This window comes from Macaca mulatta, chromosome 13 (assembly GCF_049350105.2).
Source record: "Macaca mulatta isolate MMU2019108-1 chromosome 13, T2T-MMU8v2.0, whole genome shotgun sequence".
NCBI lineage: Eukaryota > Metazoa > Chordata > Mammalia > Primates > Cercopithecidae > Macaca > Macaca mulatta.
The window spans coordinates 44,859,625-44,881,996 of record NC_133418.1 but is presented as its reverse complement, the minus strand read 5'-3'; the positions used below and the strand labels follow the sequence as shown (position 1 = coordinate 44,881,996).

General features: G+C 36.8%; 1 protein-coding gene across 2 annotated transcripts in view; it reads left to right on the top strand.

Annotated features, from left to right (window-relative positions):
- CTNNA2 (catenin alpha 2) overlaps positions 1 to 22,372 on the top strand; it is a 1,167,663-nt gene that overhangs the window by 228,572 nt on the left and 916,719 nt on the right. For both annotated transcript variants that reach the window (XM_015112724.3, NM_001266343.1), the window contains 1 exon segment: positions 20,056 to 20,251. In XM_015112724.3, coding sequence (XP_014968210.1) covers positions 20,056 to 20,251 — 196 coding nt within the window.

Here is a 22,372-nt window from a genome sequence, read left to right as displayed (position 1 = left end):
TTGAAAAGATCAACAAAATTGATAGACCTCTAGGAAGACTAATAAAGAAGAAAAGAGAGAAGAATCAAATAGATGCAATAAAAAATGATAATGGGGTATCACCACCGACCCCACAGAAATACAAACTACCATCAGAGAATATTATAAATACCTCTATACAAATAAACTAGAAAACCCCATCGTCTCAGCTCAAAATCTCCTTAAGCTGATAAGTAATTTAGCAAAGTCTCACGATACAAAAATCAATGTGCAAAAATCACAAGCATTCTTATACACCAATAACAGACAGAGAGTCAATCCACGAATGAACTCCCATTCACAATTGCTTCAAAGACAATAAAATACCTAGGAATCCAACTTACAGGAGATGTGAAGGACCTCTTCAAGGAGAACTACAAACCACTGCTCAACAAAATAAAAGAGGACACAAACAAATGGAAGAACATTCCATGCTCATGGATAGGAAGAATCAGTATCATGAAAATGGCCATACCGCCCAAGGTATTTTATAGATTCAATGCCATCCCCATTAAGCTACCAATGACTTTCCTCAGAGGATTGGTAAAAACTGCTTTAAAGTTCATATGGAACCGAAAAAGAGTCCATGTTGCCAAGACAATCCTAAGCCAAAAGAACAAAGCTGGAGGCATTATGCTACCTGACTTCAAACTATACTACAAGGCTACAGTAACTAAAACAGCATGGTACTGGTACCAAAAACAGAGATATAGACCAATGGAACAGAACAGAGCCATCAGAAATAATACCACACATCAACAACCATCTGATCTTTGACAAACCTGACAAAAGCAAGAAATGGTGAAAAAATTCCCTATTTAATAAATGGTGCTGGGAAAATTGGCTAGCCATAAGTAGAAAGCTGAAACTGGATCCCTTCATTATACTTTATACAGAAATTAATTGAAGATGGATTAGAGATTTAAATGTTAGACCTAAAATCGTAAAAACCCTAGAAGAAAACCTAGGCAATACCTTTCAGGACATAGGTATGGGCAAGGACTTCATGTCTAAAACACCAAAAGCAGTGGCAACAAAAGCCAGAGTTGACAAATGGGATCTCATTAAACTAAAGAGCTTCTGCACAGCAAAGGAAACTACCATCAGAGTGAACAGGCAACCTACAGAATGGGAGAAAATGTTTGTAATCTACCCATTTGATAAAGGGCTAATATCCAGAACCTACAAAGAACTCAAACAAATTTACAAGAAAAAAACAAACAACCCCATCAAAAAGTGGGCACAGGATATGAACAGACACTTCTCAAAAGAAGCCATTTATACAGCCAACAGACACATGAAAAAATGCTCATCATCACTCACCATCAGAGAAATGCAAATCAAAACCACAATGAGATACCATCTCACACCAGTTAGAATGGCAATCATTAAAAAGTCAGGAAACAACAGGTGCTGGAGAGGATGTGGAGAAATAGGAACACTTTTACACTGTTGGTGGGACTGTAAAGTAGTTCAACCATTGTGGAAGACAGTGTGGCGATTCCTCAAGGATCTAGAACTAGAAATAACATTTGACTGAGCCATCCCATTTCTGGGTATATACCCAAAGGATTATAAATCATGCTGCTATAAAGACACATGCACACGTATGTTTATTGCGGCACTATTCACAATAGCAAAGACTTGGAACCAACCCAAATGTCCATCAATGACAGACTGGATTAAGAAAATGTGGCACATATACACCATGGAATACTATGCAGCCATAAAAAAGGATGAATTTGTGTCCTTTGTAGGGACATGGATGCAGCTGGAAACCATCATTCTCAGCAATCTATCTCAAGAACAGTAAACCAGACACCTCATGTTCTCATTCATAGGTGGGAATTGAACAATGAGAACACTTGGGCACAGGAAGGGGAACATCATACACTGGGGCCTGTTGTGGGGTGGGGGGAGGGGGGAGGGTTAGCATTAGGAGATATACCTAGTGTAAATGACGAGTTAATGGGTGCAGCACACCAACATGGCACAAGTATACATATGTAACAAACCTGCACGTTGTGCACATGTACCCTAGAACATAAAGTATAATTAAAAAATAAATAAATAAAAGTTTAAAAAAATCTAATCATGTACTCCCTAGAAAAGACTGTCTCCTGTCATTTCCTGTCCTCTTTTTCCATCCTTCTTCACATTTTTGTTTCTTTCTAAGTTGTCAGTGCCTGCACCTTGAAACCTTGAAGATGCTCCCCAGTTCCTTTCTACAAAAACTTTACCACCTATAGATTTTTTTCCATAGGTCATTTATAATCCCTCTTTCTCCTGTGGCCTGCGTCCAGCATCTGTTGTGTGAGTCCAGGAGGAAGTAGTTGAAACACAGTGAGTGAATGATGAGAGTCCACTGATCCTACTAAGGAAATGCATGTGAATCCCGCTGTCTGGATATTTCTCCCTCTGCCAGGTGACCTTAGGTCTGCAGATCTGCAAGTATAGGGTTTGAGATTGAGCAAACTTGGGTTTAGGCACATAGGCCATATAAAAGTTAGCCAGCAGGTTGCAGTTTACCAGGCATAGCCTTTTTCTAAATCTGTTTTCATTTCTAGAAGACATACTCTTAACCTTTGACACTAGATTGGTGTAATCCCGGTGATTAGAAAACACTGAAATGAGCTTCTGTTGAATTTCATGTTCACATCTACACAGCTTTCTTTTGGTCCATCAGTCAATAGATAGAGATATGAATGTATGTGTGCGTGTGTGTGTGCGTGTGTGTGTGTATCTATATATATAGATAGATAAAATATTTAGTTTGTACTATTATAGTTTGTGTTTTAAGTAGTTTGTGGTTTAATGCAGAAGTCTCCAACCCCGTGGTTGTGGACCAGTACCTGTCCATGGCCTGTTAGGAGCCCACGGCAGGAGGTGAGTGAATGGCGTGTGAGCCTTACCACCTGAGCTCTGCCTCCTGTCACATCAGCAGGGGCATTAGATTCTCTTACTAGCACGAACCCCATTGTGACTTGCACACGCAAGGGATCTAGGTTGCTGCTTCTTGTAATAACAAATGCCTGATCTGAGGTGGAACAGTTTCATCCTGAAACCACCCCTCCTCCCTCTGACACATTCCCCCGGTGGAAAAATTGTTGTCCATGAAACCCGTCCCTGGTGCCAAAAAGGTTAAGGACCGCTGGTGTAATGGGAGAATGATAATGTACACTTACATATCAAAATAATAATATTTCAGTATATGATGTAAGTATTTCTTTGGAAAACAAGGCATATCTTTTAAAATGGGGTAAAGAGATTCTATCTGCCTATTGGCATAGTTAGGTTGATTGATTTACTTATAAAATAATGGCTAGAACATGAGGAAATACATTAGACCTCAGATTACATATTAGGTTTTGGATTTGTTATTGTTGGTTTAAAAAAATCCTTGGCTATAAAAAGTGAGTCAGTTTTAAATAGTGTAATTAGGCAATCACTGTGTTGCTTATCTGCATTCACAAAGAGCAAATGAAAACCGGAAGTGACTACATGTTGCTTAATTAGTCCAGTTAAACACCTGTCTTAGACTTCCTTGCTTAACAAACCCTCGACTTCTCAAAATCACTAGCACATTGCTAAAAATATAACTTTAATTTGAAAAATTGTTGGTTTTGCACATTCTGTATGAAAAATGTAAAGAAAATACATGGGAATTATGCATTGCTTAAAACAAAAAGATTAGACTTTGTAATTAAGCTAATTTAGTGGTACTATACAAATATAATCAGATTGAAAGCTTATTAAAAACACATTAGAACAAAAGAAAGAGTATATATGACAATAAGTATGGCATGTGTTGAGGAATTCCATAAAATACTTGGATGAAAGACAGGAGTGGTCCTGAGATCTGCAGGACTCCCTGTAAGCCCCAGAATGTCTTTAGCTTAGCCACCTAAATGACTTGGAAAGATACCAGAAAAGGAGATCTCCCATATTTTTTTGTGAATCCCTCTTAATTTTGACATAAAAATTCATTGAAAATCAATACTATCCCATTTATTTTAGTTTATCTCAGTTAATACAGAGAACAGATTTCAGATATTTGTATATAAAACTTACCATCATGAACCAGGAGTCAAGAATTTTACTTTATTTGCACATAGAATGTAGAAATGTGAAGTAACTTAAGGATAATTTATAATTTATAGCTGACAAAAATGTATCCCAAAGAGATTAATTGAACTCAATTTTATACAGTAAGTGGCTGGTCTGGGGCTCAAGTTCAATTATTCTGACCTCATGTCCGGCACTCTTTCCCCTTGTGGTTGTATGTTCAATATTATTTTTTGGAGCATTCCTTTGGTTACAGAGCTAAGTTCCTTAAATAAACTGTCTTACTTAAGCCTCACAGCATCCCTATAAGGTGTATATTTTCGTCTTCATTTTTCAGAATAGGAAGCTGAGTCTCAGATTCAATCATTTGTCACCTAAGTAAGAAATGGCAAGTTCCAAATTCTGTATTGTTTCTGTCCCGTGCCCCATGCTGCTTCCTTTCACTGACATTTCACTCTGCAGTATTGAATGCTTCCGTACTAATTACCCAGGGCCCATTCTGCAGTTTCAGAAATGCTAATACCAGTTTTAAAGAGAAATGATATCCTGAATTAGAAAATGAGCTGCTTTCTTTTTGCGTGTGAGTTGTCCAAATAAAGATTCACGAGAAGAACCTTGACAAGCATAATTACAACCTGCTCATTTCCCCTTTAAGTCATCAAACATTCCCGAGAAGCTTGAGGCCTCCAAGAAGTGATGCTTAAGGAATGCAGCTTGACAATATGGTAGTGCATTCAAGTGGAAGGCTGGCATTCTATCCATGAAGATGACCCTACAGTAAAATATCAATGTGGCCTTTTTTCACATCACTGGCACTTTACCAGCAGTTTGTAATTTAATGGAAGAATAATAATGTACACTTACACATCAAAATCAGAAAATGTCAGTGTATGATGTAATTGTTTCTTTGAAAAACAAGGGAATGTCTTAAAATCGAGTGTGTCATGCATACTGTAATAAAATTATGCAACCACATCAGTTGTCTTGCCATAAAACCAATTGATTATAGATTTAAAAATTTGTATTATGTAAAATGAGACTAATATGTGTTGATCATTATCTTAGGGTAATAAACTACAAATGTCAGACAAATTATAACCTGAATTCTTCTTCTTTGATAGGCTTTATGACTTCTGGCAGGCAAATTGCTCAAAGCTTTGATTTTCTTATCTGAGTAATAGGGATAATACTTTTATTTCCTTATTCTCACAAACATGTGCTGTATGTGTAATGAGCTGAGCATATCTGGAGAACACTTAGTATTTAATGTTCTATTAAGCAAAGAGCAAGGTAGCATTATTAATCACAGTTTACTTTAATTCTAGAGTAGAAACTAATAAACAATAGAAGGATGAGATTTTGTTGAGATTTTTCTGCTTCTAATATTTGGAAGAAACTGTTTTTATATATGCTAGTGGAGAGATTTTTTTTCTTAGAACTTAGTAGGCTTGTGTTAAACTTAGCTCCCTGTGGCTTTCAAGTATAATTTTCTTTATAGGAGACTAGTATTGTTGGTTTTATTCCAAGAAATCATAATAGATTATTTATATTTTTCATTTTAGTATTAATTCCAGCTATTAATGTTCAAGCTTATTAAGAATCTAAAGCTCCTTTTCATTATTTCTAAAAGGTAGCTTGAAATTTACATTTTCAATATATCATAGTTACCATGATTTGATATAGTATTTTTAAAAATATATGTCATATGACAAAACCATGAAACTCAAGGTAGAGTGTACACACATATACACATACACAGGACACAAATATAGGCTAGAATTCCTTTCATGTTACAGAGAGAGAGACAAAGAGATAGACCAAAACAGTAAATAAATAAAAAATAAATTCAGTGGTTACTACAAAAAAAATGAGAAAAATAAATAAATCATTTTTATTTGATGCAATGAGGTTTATATCCATACTTTCCTACTTGGATGTTTCTTTTAAGAAATTTAAAAGAAATTAATATCAAGGAAACTAATATTAAACAAGAATAAATAAATTAATTTCAAACACTATTACTTTTTAAGGTCAGTCATTTAAGCTATAATCCCCCATATCAAAATATGGGTTTGTTTTTTTAGGTTACTAGAAATTTTCTTTGTTTTGAATTGTGTTACTTTTGAATGTTGCCTTTACCCTCTATAATTAGTAGGAACAAATACGAGCTTCAGCCAATGAAATAAGAACAGACAGGGCATGGTGATAAAGTACTTGAATCTCCTGTGTTTTGACGATGATTTTGATGATTTTTCATTGATGATTTAGATTTGCTTATTGAAGTGTGGTCTCAGTGAGCCCTGTATTCTCAGGTCATCAGCAGTGTTGCCAAATGTGGTTGATCTGTTTTCTGAAAAACTTTTTCTGATTTCTGAAATGGACTAATGTGTTTTTCTGTATCCAGCATTCAAACTGATTGATAATCCCTCTGCAAAACCCATACAGGTGTAAAAGACAAGAGGAGATGTGATAGCTTGTGGCTACCCACCAGAACTGTTTGTGTTAGAGGGATGTGAGTTCACTTACATGTTAGGTTTTGCTTATCATTTTCATCCAAAGGAAAAGGATACATTGAGATGCTTGTGAGTGGATAGAAATAGAAAATTCATTGCTAGTGGAGGTTTGGTAAGGATTTTAGTGAGTGGAAAATCTGACTGGTTGTCGGTGAGCTGCATTTGGGCTGGAAGTATTGAGGGAGATGATCAGACATTTGAGATATCTTTAAGGCATTTGGCCATAGCCCTTAACGTGCTCTCAAGTTGAGAGGGTGGCAGAAAAATATTTATTCTACAGCTTTATTTTTGTTTTTTACCATCAAATGCAGTTTGTCTCTTTAAGAACAAAAATAAATATTCAGACAAAATTCTTCCAGTTAGCAGAAATCACTCATTTTCTCCTAAAATGACACTAAAAAGAGTAAAAGCTTTTAAAGTCTGCAAGTAACATTTGAAAAATTTATAAATACATTGGACTGTATACATACCAACTATATCTACCTGTATTTGTAGGCTTATTTAAAAAATCTATACTAATGTCATAATTTACTAAAGCCATTAACTGAGCTGTTTGAAATTTCATTCTCAATAATTCTTTTTAGAGTCAGTAGTTGGGTCTTTCCATAAGAAAAAGTTTGCAATCTGACTTGAAAAACTTTGGATTTGTGATATTTGTCTCCCTGTTGTTCGTTTTCTGCTCTGAGAGGCAACTGAATTATTCTCAGGTCATTGAAAAATGAAGAGAATGGATTCCCAGAACTGTATAAGAACAAGGACTTGGCAGTTTAATTTTTTTTCATATAAAAAATGGGCTTTGGGAGGCCGAGGCGGGCGGATCACGAGGTCAGGAGATCAAGACCATCCTGGCGAACACGGTGAAACCCTGTCTCTACTAAAAATACAAAAAAACTTAGCCAGGCATGGTGGCAGGTGCCTGTAGTCCCAGCTGCTCGGGAGGCTGGGGTAGGAGAATGATGTGAGCCCGGGAGGCAGAGGTTGCAGTGAACCGAGATCGCACCACTGCACTCCAGCCTGGGCGACAGAGCGAGACTCCATCTCAAAAAAAAAAAAAAAAAAAAAAAAAAAGGCGGGGGGGATTTTGTTCCTAGCAACTCATAGAAAAAAGTGTGTGAAACCCACCTAAAAAGCACGAGACTGGCAGGCAAAGCTTTATCCACCAAATGTTATAATAGAACTATTTTCTTAATAACCTAAAAGAGTAAAACAAAAAAAAGTTTGTGTATGTCTCTGTGTGCATACAAATAGAGAATGTGTGTGTTTATTTTTCTAAATTAGCTTACATTCCTGAACTAATAATGTATTACATACATTACACAATATACACAAAAGACATTTAAAAGAATGGCGTAAACTTTTGAAAACAACATTCTATTTATTAACTGTATACAGTGATATTAGCTGCGTAATAGAGGATCTTTAAAAATCTCAGAGACTTAACAGAAGTTTTCTTCTTGCTACATAATATCTCAATGGGTCTTTCTGATCCATAGGTCACTCTCTTCCAAGGGAAACTTCAGGAAGTTAGGCTCCTTTCAACTTGTGGCTTCTTCATCTTCAACACCTGGCTTCCAAGTTTGCCAGTTGGGAGAAAAACAAACAAACAACAAACAAAAAACATGGAGGATGATTTTAATGCACCAGATTGAGAAGAATAAACAGCACTCACTGATGCTCACATTTCATTGGCTGGAATTTGTCAGTTGACCACATCAACTTCAAATGAGAGTGAAAAATACAGTCTCACATTGTGTCCACAGGAAAAAGAAGTGGGTTGGTTGGTGGTACCCAGCGGTCTTCTCCACTAACAATTACAAACATGATAAATTTGCTTTTCACTAAGAATAAAAATCAACAAGTATATCTCAAATGGCTAAATTTGCTGGGTGTTTTCTCTTTTTAAAGATTTGCAAGTCATAATTGCTTTAAACCATCATAAGCTAATATCTTAAGGACCCTGGGATGAGATTTCATTGTCAGCAATAATAGATGCAAACACATATTTGTACTTCTCAGCTCTGATGAGATTATATGTTTTTTCAGCCTCATAACCTAGTTGGCAAAGAGGTTGTATTATGAATAAAGTTAATGTCGGCTATGTGTTTTCTTATAGTTTACTTATGCTTGTATTTTTAGTACTATCTTCGATCTCCAGTTTATTTATAGTCTTTTAAAGTCCGTTCCATTCTATGCATGGGTGTGTGTGTGTGTGCAAGTGTGTGTGAAAACTAGGATATTTAAGACTTAAATCCACTTACCAGGTACACATCAATGTGTAAGGTCACCCCTGCAATTCCTGGATTTGTGGGCCCTTACCCTTCCCTCAAGATACCCCATTTATCATATGTGACATGTGACCATCTAAGGTAGGGATGGGTGGTGGTCCTAGTGTAAGTCCTTATATGAAACAGTAGTCAGGCTACATTGTTTTATATTTGTAGACAAAAATCAATATAGCATCTTGGTATTTTTCCTGCATCCCACCGTCTCCTATTCCCTATAGAGTGTGTGCACCCTGTGCTGGAGTCCACTAACCTTAAAAAAAGAAAATATCAAACCTTGTGCCCATGTCAATCAAAGAGTACAATAAAAAGATGATTAATGTTGGGGGAATGAGAATTTGGGTAAACTGAATCCTTTGCCTAACATACTATTGATTGGAAAATATTTTGTGTCTGTCGTGCTTTCAGATTTGTTTCTACTCTTTCTTGGAACACTCTGGCTTTACTTTGTTTTATTTTGTTTTAACCTTAGTAAATGCAAAATAGTGACTCATGAATGGAATTGAATTTTTAATTTCTAGGGACATTCTCAACAGCATGGATTTTCTCAGATGGGCACTGACCGTTAAAATGTTTTGGAATTTGAAAAAGAGGAATGCCTCATTACCCATTTAAAATCCTTGGTTCTAAGCATTGCTTCTTCAGTGAATATCTGGCATTATTTTGATGTCTTAATTTTGAGCTTCACTTTTCATTGGCTGTAAGTGTAGATACTGAAAGTTGTATAGATTTTAGGGTAACCTAGGTTGGTAATAGATCCTTTAAACAAGTTTGTTTCTTTTCGTTGCTTGGTTTATTGTGTTTTATCAAATCAAAGATGCCATCAACTGTAAGATATATATTTTAGATACTCTAAGAAAAAAAAATAAGTTCTGTCAAGTATATCTTTAAAAATGACATAAATTGTAACACTCATTCTTATTTTGTATATGTTAAACCTTGGTGAAAAGGTATACCTTAGAATTAATGAAATACAAAATATTCTACTGTCTTCCAGCAAAGGTTTCAGGAAATTTTAAGGATATATAAAGTACAGAAAGATTAAAACATCTTAAAGGAAAATGCTTTTAAGAAAGCAAGATGAATGTAAGAACAAATAAGGAGCAGGATTGAGACTAATTTGGTAACAATCATCATTACATCATATGCCTTCCTGAAGGGACCATAAGTTTAGGTGAAACTGTTTTGAAGTCAGTACAAAAAGGAAAAGGAAATCTTAATTTATTGTGCAGCTTAAAATCATAAAACAAAATCAAACCAGTTTTTAAGAAGAAGTATCAATATCATTGGTACTGAAATGAACAAAAATTTATGTAGAATGTGAGCAACAATAATATCTCATCAATAACCTTAGAGAATACACAGTGAGCATCCTATGACTTTGTGCAGTAGTATCCTCCCATTGAGGTAAGTGGTATCACAATAAGTCAGTAGAAACACTTTTACCAGTGTCCAGTATAATACTTCTTCTCTCCTGGCTTATCTGCTTTAATGTAGAGTAGTTGGTGTTTTGTACTAGGTGGTGAGAGAGAGATGGACTGAACATCCTTAAGCAAACTAAATGTTTCTCTCAGGCAAGCTTTTGGATGGCAGTGATCTAGACCATACTCTCTGGAGGTTACCAAGAATGGAGCTTATCTATGCTGCTGTTTAAATATGAAACATCATGCCCTAATAGAGACTGGAAAAAATATTAGTTGATATTCTCTAGGGAAAATTGAGTTTTGTCTGAAGAATACGTGCATAAAGAAAAGGCTGCTGGGTATGGCGGCGGGCACCTATAGTCCCAGCTACTCCAGAGGCTGAGGCAGAAAAATGGTGTGAACCCGGGAGGCAGAGCTTACAGTGAGCCAAGATCGCGCCACTGCACTCCAGTCTGGGCGACAGAGCGAGACTCCGTCTCAAAAAAAAAAAAAAAAAAAAGTTAAGAAAAGGCTGCTGTACTTTGTATTGGCTCATAGACGCTACTGAAACACTTCCTAGGAAATGAGTTCAAATCGCATCTCACCTACAACATGGAAGGATGATCCAGTTCCCAAATGCTCTACTCCATAATTTGCAGCCACAGAAAAATTTTAATATACATATGACTGGCTATTCGTGTTGGCCATAAAAATATCTCACCCAATCATAGATATTTATTTGGGGGGTTATTTCTGAATTCTACTTGCTATTATTTTCTTCAGGAAATGTATACCACAGCAACTGAGTTATAAGGCTTGCCTCATGGCCTTATTTAAAAGTTGAGGGTGCATCTACAATAATTAATAAGTATAATACATTAATTATAGGCTTTCTTTATAGCAATAATTAATTAGTGCCAGTTCAGTCCTATCTTAGATAATTAAATCATAAGACCATATCTTCAAGGTTTCAGAAAGCTGGTTTTCCAGGTCTCAGTATCAGTGGGCATGCATCTGAATTCTATGCAGTTACTATCAGATAATGGGAAGGAAATTTCAAAGACAAAGAGACAGACTAATTCTCTGGGGATTTTTCCTCTATAAATTATTAATGCATCATTAAAAGGTCATTGTTTCTGACTTTTGAGGCTGTGGAAGCATCAATAACTGTGGTTCTTAAGATTTCTTTTTTAATCTGAAATAAAGTGTGAAGTTGTGCTTGAGAGAAATGATCCGTTCAACAAGAGATCCTATTGTGGTAGTTTCTATTGTAGTAGTTTCTGTGAAAGTTTTATCTTAGTTATTAGTGAAGTTGAAATAAGTTTGTATTATCACCTCCTTTTGTGTCAGAATTTGTATAACTTTGTTGGTCCGCCTTTCTGTCTGATGTGTACAACATATAACATACATATCTCTTTAAATCTCACAAATATTCTGCTCTAGGAAATAACTTCTAATAGAGTATAGCAGAAGGTAAGCATGTATCTTTTTATGTATTTTATGAGAAAAGGCACAAGCCATATTTGCACTTACTCTATCGTTGCTAAATGAATAAATCAGGTGGTTCAAGGAAGGATACTTTAAGAAAAACATCATTTTGATGTATTACTTGGCAGTTAATTTTTAACTGGTCATTAAAACCTGACAAGATTTCTCCTTAGAAGTTTGGTATTATCAAATATATTGCTATATGAAGACTTAACTTCATATTTCAAGTTAGTTACATAAGTTTTCCTCTTTCAGGAATTTTTCATTTATCTTCAGTTGATCCTGGAATAGAGTGTTTTGTGTAATGTTGTCTTCAAACATTCACCCCAAAAATGTCTTGCTTTGGAATTTCTAATTTTTTTAATTTTTACTTGTTTTAAATTTTAATCTTTATAGGTTTCGGCAGCAATTGAAGGCTTCCCTTGTGTTAGCTGAGTAATCATGAAGATTGAACTACTTTAGAGCAACACCGCAGTAGAATTCACAAAAAGTTACTACTCATATCTGCAAAGTGCATGAGTCTTTAGGCATCTAGCAAAACAATGCCCAAGTTATCTTGGTTCGGCTTTATTGGTTTTTCTGGAGAGCTCAACAATTTCACCGCATTTATATATGTACACTCTCACTTTTCCAAGTTCCTTGTACCTGCGTAATAGAGGAGATGCTTTCCCACCGAAAGACAGTGAATTGCTTCACCACGCTGTTTGTAAGGAATCATGATGTATCATGGCACCTAAAATGAGAGGATGGTTTTACCTGTTAAAAGTCACTGCTGCCGGGCGCGATGGCTCATGCTGGTAATCCCAGCACTTTGGGAGGCAGAGGCAGGCAGATCACCTGAGGTCAGGAGTTTGAGACCAGCCTGCCCAACATGGCGAAACCCCATCTCTACTAAAAATACAAAAAATTAGCTGGGCTTGGGGGCGGGTGCCTGAAATCCCAGCTACTCGGGAGGCTGAGTCAGGAGAATAGCTTGAACTCAGGAGGCAGAGGTTGCAGTGAGCCAGGATTGTGCCACCGCACTCCAGCCTGGGCAACGGAGCGAGACTCTGTCTCAAAAAAAAAAAATAAAGTCACTGCTCTGTCTTTCACTTTTTTTTTGCTTTAGCTAGACTCCTAGATAAATGTTTCTGAAAGTAAAGTTTATAATCCATACAAATCTTAGTTGTATGCAACGAATGCAAAATGCCTACACCCAGACTTACCTGATCAGAAGCTCTGTGGGTAGAGTCCAGAAATTTGCCTTCTTACAGGAATCTAGGGGAATGTTAGGGATAATAAAGTTGGAAAATAATCATGCCAAATTTTAGCATTTCTTATATTTTAATATGCATATGAATCAACTATTAGTAGGTCTGGAATGGAGCCCGTAATTCTACATTTCTAACAAGCCTGGATAACACTGATGCTCTCCACAGCTCACTTGGAGTATCAGTGTGCTAAAGTTGTTCAGCTGGCTGCCCCATGAGTAAGGCTTAGACAAACTACACTGTCCTGTCGCTGGTTTCAGGAAGCAACAGAGTTGCTCTGTCACAAGTCTCAGGTCCTTCTCACATTTCAAAATCTGTGTAATGGAGTTTCCAAGACAAAGTGCCTTAATGCCCTGACTATTGCTTATTATTATTTTGGAGAAAGAAGTATTTCATGTCTGTTGAGCTTTTAGAGCCTAAAAGTAGAGTACTGATCAGGTAGAAGAGACATAGTCAAGTTGACAAATTGTCTTAAAATACAACACATTGCAAGAAAGAGAAATGAATGAAATGGTCTTGGCCACTGCACTACTGCCATTGTGCAGGAGTGGTGGGTCTACTTTAGGACTTTAGGTCATGAGCAGTCTATACCAGCCTGGGTCTCAGTTTTATACTCAGATCGCACCATTAACATATCTGAAAACAATGGTGCCTATTATCTGACTATTTCTTAGTTTTCCACTGGCCAAGGTTCTCCTGGGACCATTATTAGATTAAGGTCCAAGGACTCTTGAACACTTACATTCTTACCTGTGACCTGCAGAATTTCTTCTCTTTAAGGAGAGGCAGAGAGATTGAGGAAATATTTGGGGTAGGGCTAGGGCAAAGTTGAGTATTCTTATAGGTTGTGGTTAGGAAGTCTGCAGAGAGGAGGATGTTGAAGATTTAGCGGGAAGTTGGCACAGCTAATGCAACAGTTCTGGAGGATGTGATTAGGAAATTAGTTAAAGGGGTGATGGTAATAGCAGGCTTTTCCTGTTTTAGGAGGGATAGAGATAAAGATGGGTGCAGAAATAAGTGAGTTTGGTGGCAGGTAATATATGTTCCTTTTAAAACTATATGAATTTGGAGAAGGAAATGATTACTGCTAAGAAAATTAGCCAGGAGATATTTCTAGGAGGAAGTGGAATTGAGTCAATGGCACTAAATGTGGTAGAATGGTATTATAAGATAAAAATGATTTGATTTAACAACCTGTTAACTAACTTAAGAGGACTCTGCTACAGGAGGTGAGAGGATTAAAGCAAATTTCACTGGGCTGAGAAATGAATGGAAAGAGAAATGGACACTTTGAACCCACGCTTTTCTTTTAAAAAAAAACTTGGCAGTGACTAATAAAATCTGAATTTCTTAACTTGGCTTTCAAAGCCTTGCAAAGTTTTGTTCCATTACATCTATCTAACCTTACTTTCCAAATGATTTATAGGTTTGCTTTATTCTCAAGTAAGACTGATTTCCTTACTGCCTTGGAAAACATGAACTCCATCTTGAGATGTGTCAATATTCATGCTATTACTACCAGTTTTTGTTGCAGGGACTTTGCTTCCCCCGCACCCCCCTCCCCCACCACCGGCCCCCCCCCCCTTTTTTTCTCCCTATTGTTTGCAAATGGATAGGAAAGAAGAATGTGTGGATCTTGAGTGATCCTTGCCTTGGGTGAAAGTTAAGAGTGGGAATTAGAGAGAATCCCTGGTTGGGGCAGAGGGAGACCTAACATCCAACCAAGGATTTCCATAGAATGAAACATTTGTTTTGAGACAGAAACATGTTTTAATAACATATTCTCAGTGTTTGCTTACAAAAGGATTTCTCTGTCAAACTCTTCCATTCACTGAAAGAAAACAGCTTCTGATGTATCTTAAAGAAAGTGTGCTTACATTTGCCTTTTATTTCTGGATTTCTCTACTTGTCCTCATAGGGCCCATGTTCTAGTAACATATTCTCAATGTCTGCTTACAAAAGTTTTTCTCTGTCAAGCTCTTTCATTCACTGAAAGAAAACAGCTTATGATGAATGTTCAAGAAAACATGCTGACATTTGCCTTTTTAAAAATACAGATTCAGGGGGTACAAGCGCAGTTTTGTTACATGGATATATTGTGTGGTGGTGAAGTCCAGAATAAGCCATTTCTTACAAGACTGCCAACAAGCTGCATTAGACACTTAAAAAGTCTCTGAGTACCATCTACCAAGACCTACTGTCAGTCTGCATATCAAACTTACGCACAGATACCTGCAATTCCAGCAACTGGGCCACCTTGTGGCTCCCACCTTTTGATCAAAATGTGTTCCTGCTGCTCTGACTTCTCTAAGGCATCCAGTTGTGGATGCAGCTATATTCGTATGCAGAAGCTGACGGCACTATTCATTAGAATTAATAATTCTGATATTCCCTAACTGACTTGAGAGGTGGTGGGTGGATCCATGGGACTAGGTAGTCATTTTCTTCACTAAAAATCTTTGATTCCTGATCTTTAGTATATCTTGGTTCTTCATGACTGAGCAATAAATTTCTTTTTTTTAATTTAATTTTTATTTTAAGTTCAGAGGTACATGTGCAGGTTTGTTATATAGGTAAATTTGTGTCAAGGGGGTTTGAGGTACAGATTATTTTGTCACCCATGTATTAAGCCTAATACTCATTAGTTATTTTTCCTGATTCTCTCCCTCCTCCCAACCTCCACCCTCTGATAGGCTCCAGTGTGTGTTGTTCCCCTCTATGTGTCCATGTGTTCTCATCATTTAGCTCCCACTTGTAAGTGAGAACATGCAGTATTCGATTTTCTGTTCTTGCATTGGTTTGCTAAGGATAATGTCCTCTAGCTCCATCCATGATCCTGCAAAGGACATGATCTTGTTCTTTTTTAAGCAATGAATTTCCTTATTGTTCTTTGATTTACCCATAGAAGAGCATTGTTACATAGGAACCCTAAGATCTACTATTTGGTTAGTTATAAGATTTTTGAAATACTTTTGTCCTTCTTTTACTTTCAGCTGACACAAAGAGCCCTAATATGCATTTTCTAGACTGAGACTGTTGAATACATCAGATATTACAGGGCATTGCAGGAAGATGGGATAACATAGTTGGTTAACATTTCACTAACATTTATAAATATACATTAACATATATAAATAATGCCTTTGAATGAAAAGACAACCAATAGGACACAAATAAATGTTGTGAGACAAATGTAGAGAATAAATACATTTTAAGATTATTTTGTCTTTTAGCAGCCTCTCATTGTTTGAAGGAAAAACAAGAGGAGAATGGTGAGTTCTCAAGTTCCAAAGATACAGCATAGAACACAAGAATAATTTAGCCTTTTGTATCTCTGGAGCCATGTGAATTTGAAGAAGTTCTTTTTTTCACCTAAGGTAACTTCTCTAAGCTGAGTTTCCCTACCTGTAAAATAACAAGATAGAACCGAAGTAGATGGATATGAACTTTCAGAATTTTAGGTGTAAATATAGGCACAGCTCAAGAAGAGTAAAAGCCTTTAACATACTTGGGAAAAAATGACACTTCAGGTGGGAGAAAAGGAAAGTGTGCAGTAGTGTAGAGTGGCACGCATTGTCATAGGGTGGCAAGAGAACGGGCAGGACAACTCAGGAGGAAGGTAGGAGAGTGGGACTAAATCAGTGCATTTGCATAGCAAGGGCTAGGTTGAGAATTCCCAAGAGTGGTTAGTTTAAAAAGATAGACCCAACTTTTTCACCTACTAATGGATCTAAACTACTTTTGCTACTTCCATTTAAACATTTGATATACTGGCCAGAAGTGAGGAGCAAGAGTCCTGCATATGCTAATCTTAAATAATCTGTCTCTAATTTACTGAAAAGTTTATTAAGTTTATGGTAAAAAGAGAACCAAACTGAATGAGAGGATATTTTAAGTTTACAGTAAAAAGTAGCCGGGCGAGGTGGCGGGCGCCTGTAGTCCCAGCTACTCGGGAGGCTGAGGCAGGAGAATGGCGTGAACCCGGGAGGCGGAGCTTGCAGTGAGCTGAGATCCGGCCACTGCACTCCAGCCTGGGCGACAGAGCGAGACTCCGTCTCAAAAAAAAAAAAAAAAAAAAAAAAAGACATCTGAACGGAGTGAGAGGCTTTCTTGGTTATTTACTATGTAAATATCTAGAATGCTAATTTTAGAATAAACTGGGCAGAAATGACGTCTTTTCAATCTTGAGTCTTCCCATCCAAGAACATGGGATGTCTCTGTATTATGTACGTCTTCTTTTATGTTCTTCACTAAAATGTTATTTTCCCCCATGTGACTTTCTACATGTTATGTTATGGTTATTTCTGATCATATAAATGTATGCTTATTGTGAATGGCATATTTAAAACCACATTTCTCCTTTGTTACTGCTCTTCCATTAGGTTTTTATTGTTTATATTGTATCTAGCCACCTTGCTGTTTGCTCTTGTAGTAGTTGGACTTGTTTGTCTTTTAATTATTTTTTATTTTCTTAAGAATCATATTCTCTATAAGTTAAGATGTAATTTAATGTCTACTCTTCTAATACTTACATATCTTCTTTCTTTTTCTTATCTAATTTATTAATTTGTCCTCCAATAAAACACTGAATAGCAGTGAAAAGCATTGACAATTGTTTATTCCAAGCTGATTAAGACATGAGCCTTTATGGAAGCCCATCCCTTTCTTTCTATTTGCCCCTTTTCCGTTTCTTCCCTTTGTGCTCTTCTACCATGACTGCATGAGAGCTTTTACTAAATAAGGATTGATTTGCTTCATCTGAAAGTAATCACATTTTTCTTAGGAACTTCCTGGTAATATTCCATGGTTTCTTTTTCCCCACAAAACTGACATTTTCTACTGGTTTGCTATTATTTGCATCACCTAAACTATGCCTAATGCAGTAACGCACCATGACATATAGAAGGCTAGAAACGTGTCAGCCCCTCCAGAAAATGAACCCACATTATAGTCGTGTAGCAATTTTGGTAGAGTCACTACCAGCTTCTACTTCTTAAAAATGTCAATTTATCTAAAATTAATAGCTCCTCTCCACCCTATTTTTTCTAATTTGTGAAGTCTAAAAAAGTAGATTATGAAACATCTCATAATTATGTATAAAACGAGAATAAATTACATCTCAGTGAGAATAGGGAGTATTTTCCTCTGATAAAAGGTGCCTGGCCTAAATGCAGATGATAGAGATGGTTGCTGTGTTTGCTTAGGGGACTTCTGTGCTTGTTTCCAGGTATTGGCTGTTCTGGGGAGTTGAGGTTCTTGGAAGAGTAGTATGTTCATTGTTAGACTAAATCCTCATTAAGGAGAATGCTCCTGCACCTCAGAAAAGCAATCTTCGTGACAAGCTGTCTTTTTTTTTTTTAATGGTTGCCTCGTGTGGGTGGCACTGAAAAGATTACAATGTGTTCCTCATTGCATACACATTTTACAGCTAAACCAGTATTATCGGATATTCTTATATTTAATGATTTTGCCATTTTTTGGCTAGTGTTTGTACTTAAATGACCTTATAGAATCTTTCTTAAGTTCACTGTACATAATTATTTAGCAATCAAAAGAAAGCCAAATATGACAGCTCCCAACCCTGCACTAATCACCTCTTAAGTATTGGTTCTATCTACACACATCATCTTAGTTTACATTTATTCAATCCTTTTTTTCTTTCAGTGTTATCTCTTTCTCTATAAACTGACCAGATATTAATTGTGACTTTGAGTAATTGCTTTGATTGCTCTGGGATTTGGAGTAAACATCAGAAGCTAACTCCATTTGGAACTTTTTTGTAGACTGGCTTTCTTAACCTCCAATAACATCTTTAGTCTGCTAACCAGGGTAAATATCAATGAAAATAAACCACAGAACCTACATTCTTGTGAAGCTGATTAAAAAAAAAAAAAATACAGCAGTAAACATGACTGGCAACTTTTGTTGAACAGAATATGGAACAGTTGCATTCATTTCCCCTCCAAACTTCTCACTGGTGGAAAATAAAGGTTCAGAAGTTTATAGGAGATAGCAAGTTGCTCAAAAGATAGTAATAGCCTCGTTAGCAAATTAAATAGCTCTAGATACAGTGTTAAAAGAAATTTGGCAGTTGAGATATGTGTCCAAATTATGATACTTAGAAAAACAGTGATAATCGATTCATATCTCATTATGATTCTAGAATTTTAGCTGGTTAACTAAACATTGAGTCTGAATCATTTATTCCCCTCACATAAAATTTACCATTTTATTTATTTTATTTTATTTTTTGAGATGAAGTCTTGCTCTTGTCACCCAGGCTGGAGTCCAATGGTGCAATCTCAACTCACTGCAACCTATGCCTCCCGAGTTCAAGCGATTCTCCAGCCTCAGCCTCCCGAGTAGCTGGGATTACAGGCACCTGCCACCACGCCCAGCTAATTTTTGTATTTTTAGTATAGATGGGGTTTCACCATGTTGGCTAGGCTGGTCTTGAACTCCTGACCTCAGGCGATCTGCCTGCCTCAGCCTCCCAAAGTGCTGGGAGTCCTTGGAAAATAACATGTAAGTTATTCAAAAGTCCTTGGAAAATAACATGTAAGTACTGGGTGTTGGCTACTCATTATTTATTAATTGCTCATTCATCTCTGCCCTGACTTACAGGGCTCAGCACTGGATATTGGTTCTCCTGGCTCAGTACTCAGAGGCACTTCCATTTTTGCTTTGCTTCCTTGCCACCCTGACGCTGGGTACTCCAAGGAGCACTGTACTTGTCAGTCTGTAAAAGTGAGTGAACTTGAAACTTTGAGCTACTGGCAAGTATGCTATTTCTGGTTATTCATGTGCTTTTGTTTTTCTACAGGAAAAAAATGATAACCATTTATTTGTATGCTAATCCATATAATTCCACACTTTCCTTGGTAAGGCTATGTGATGAGGCTAAGTGATGTGCATTCATGATTTAATAATGAAATCCCATGATTTAATAAACACAGAGATTTAGAAATTGTGAGATAACATGACACTTCTAGACAGTTTTGCAAAGAAGTTTTACAGTTTTTCTTTTCTATTTAAGGTGACTACACTTGTCAACACAAGCAACAAAGGCCCATCTGGTAAAAAGAAAGGGAGGTCAAAGAAAGCCCATGTACTAGCTGCCTCTGTAGAGCAAGCCACTCAGAACTTCCTGGAAAAGGGTGAACAGATCGCTAAGGAGAGTCAAGATCTCAAAGAAGAGTTGGTGGCTGCTGTAGAGGATGTGCGCAAACAAGGTAGGCAGAATGATGTTATTGTTCGAGGGGAATCTATACGGATGTGCAAACAATGACTTTTTCTTTAGAATCAATGGATATTTACTCAAAGAGGAAGTCTTACGTTTTTTCCTTTCTATCTGCACTTGTTTTTAATGTTTGCTGGATGTGGTACATAGAGCTGTTTTTGTTGTTGCAGTGTGGTACAGCTACAAACACTCTATGTCTGCTGTTACTTCAAAACCTTCAAGTTGTTTTTTCTTGGTAAATGAAAAGAGACTTTGCATCAAACTCAGGTTTTAGAGAGAATGGGATGGGAAGACCTAATGTTTATAGAGTCATGGTAAAATCAAGTTTCTATGGATGAAGAGGGAGAAGAATGTAAGGTACTGTAAGAGAATTATTCTTCTTTTTCTGCGAGTCCCAAATTCATATTTTCAGTTCACAGATTTCCTCACAAACGTAGCAAGCTGGCTACCCATTAATGAATCAACTACCCCTCTAGCTAGCTAGCTATCATGCTGTTGATTCAGCATTTTAAAATTTTGATTTGTAGTAAAATATACAACATAAAATCATAACTATGGCCGGGTGCAGTGGCTCACACCTGTAATCCTAGCACTTTGGGAGGCTAAGGCTGGTGGATTGCCTGAGCTCAGGAGTTCAAGACCAGCCTGGGCAACACAGTGAAACCCTGTCTCTACTAAAATACAAAAAATTAGCCAGGCATGGCAGCATGTGCCTGTAGTCCCAGCCACTCGGGAGGCTGAGGCAGGAGAATTGCTAGGACCTGGGAGGCGGAGGTTGCAGTGAGCCAAGATTGCACCACTGTACTCCAGTCTGGGTGACAGAGTGAGACCCTGTCTCTTAACAACAACAACAAAAAATCTTAACTACTTGTAAGTGTACAGTTCGATAGTGTTAATGATATTCATATTGTTGAGCAAGCAATCTCCATAACTATTTCACCTTGCAAACGGAAACTCTATACCTATTAAACTATTCCCCATATCCTCCTCCTCTGGTAATCAGCATTCTACTTTTTTTTTCTATGAATTTGACTGCTCTAAATACCTTATATAAGTGGAATCATACATATTAGTATTTTTTTGACTGGCTTATTTCACTTAATGTAATGTCTTCAAGGTTCATACATGTTGTAGCATGTTTCAAAATTCCATTGTATGTATATACCACATTTTGTTTATACATTCATCCATTCACAGATGTTTGCGTTGCTTCCACTTTTTGGCTCCTGAGAATAATGCTACTATGAACATAGAGGTAAAGATCTCTCATTAATACCCTGAGTTCAGTTCTTTTGGATATAGACTCAGAGGTGGTATTACTGGATCATATGATAATTATATTTTTAATTTTTCAGAGCCTGCATGCTATTTTCCACAGTGGCTGCACCATTTCCATAGTAGTGCACTCCTACTAATGGTGCACAGCGGTTCTCATTTCTCCAAATCCTCACCAACACTTGTTTTATTTTGTGAATTGTGTCATCATAATTGGTGTGAGGTGATATCTCGTTGTAGATTTGATTTATATTTTCCTAATGATTACTTATGTTGAGGAACTTTTTATATGCTTCTTAGGCATTTGAATATTTTTTTCGGAGAAATATTTCCAGTCTTTTGCCCATTTCTGAATCAGGTTGTTCGGTTTTGTTGCTGTTGTTAAGTTATAGGAGTTCTTTATATAGTCTGGATATTAACACCTTATCAGAAAGTGATTTGCAAATATTGTCTCCCATTCTGTAGATTGCCTTTTCACTCTATTGTGTCCTTTGACACAGAGAATTTTTAAATTTTGATGTAGTCCTACGCAGTATCTGTAGTTGAAAGTTCTAAGGACCATGAAATCAGAACAGACACCTACTCCCAAGCTTGGTCTCTCTCTTGCATTTTCTATCTTGAAGAATGCAATGCATATCTATTCAGTTGCATGTTGCATAAATCTTGGTGCCATTCTTGTTACTTCCCTTTCCTTCCAAATGTAGTCTATTGTAAAGTTTCCTAGATCTTACCTCCTAAATATCTATTTAATGGACCGCTTCCTGTCTCAGTTATTCAAAGGCACTATGTTTTCGTGCCCCAGGGCCTTTATATATGCTGTCCTTTTCACACATTTCTA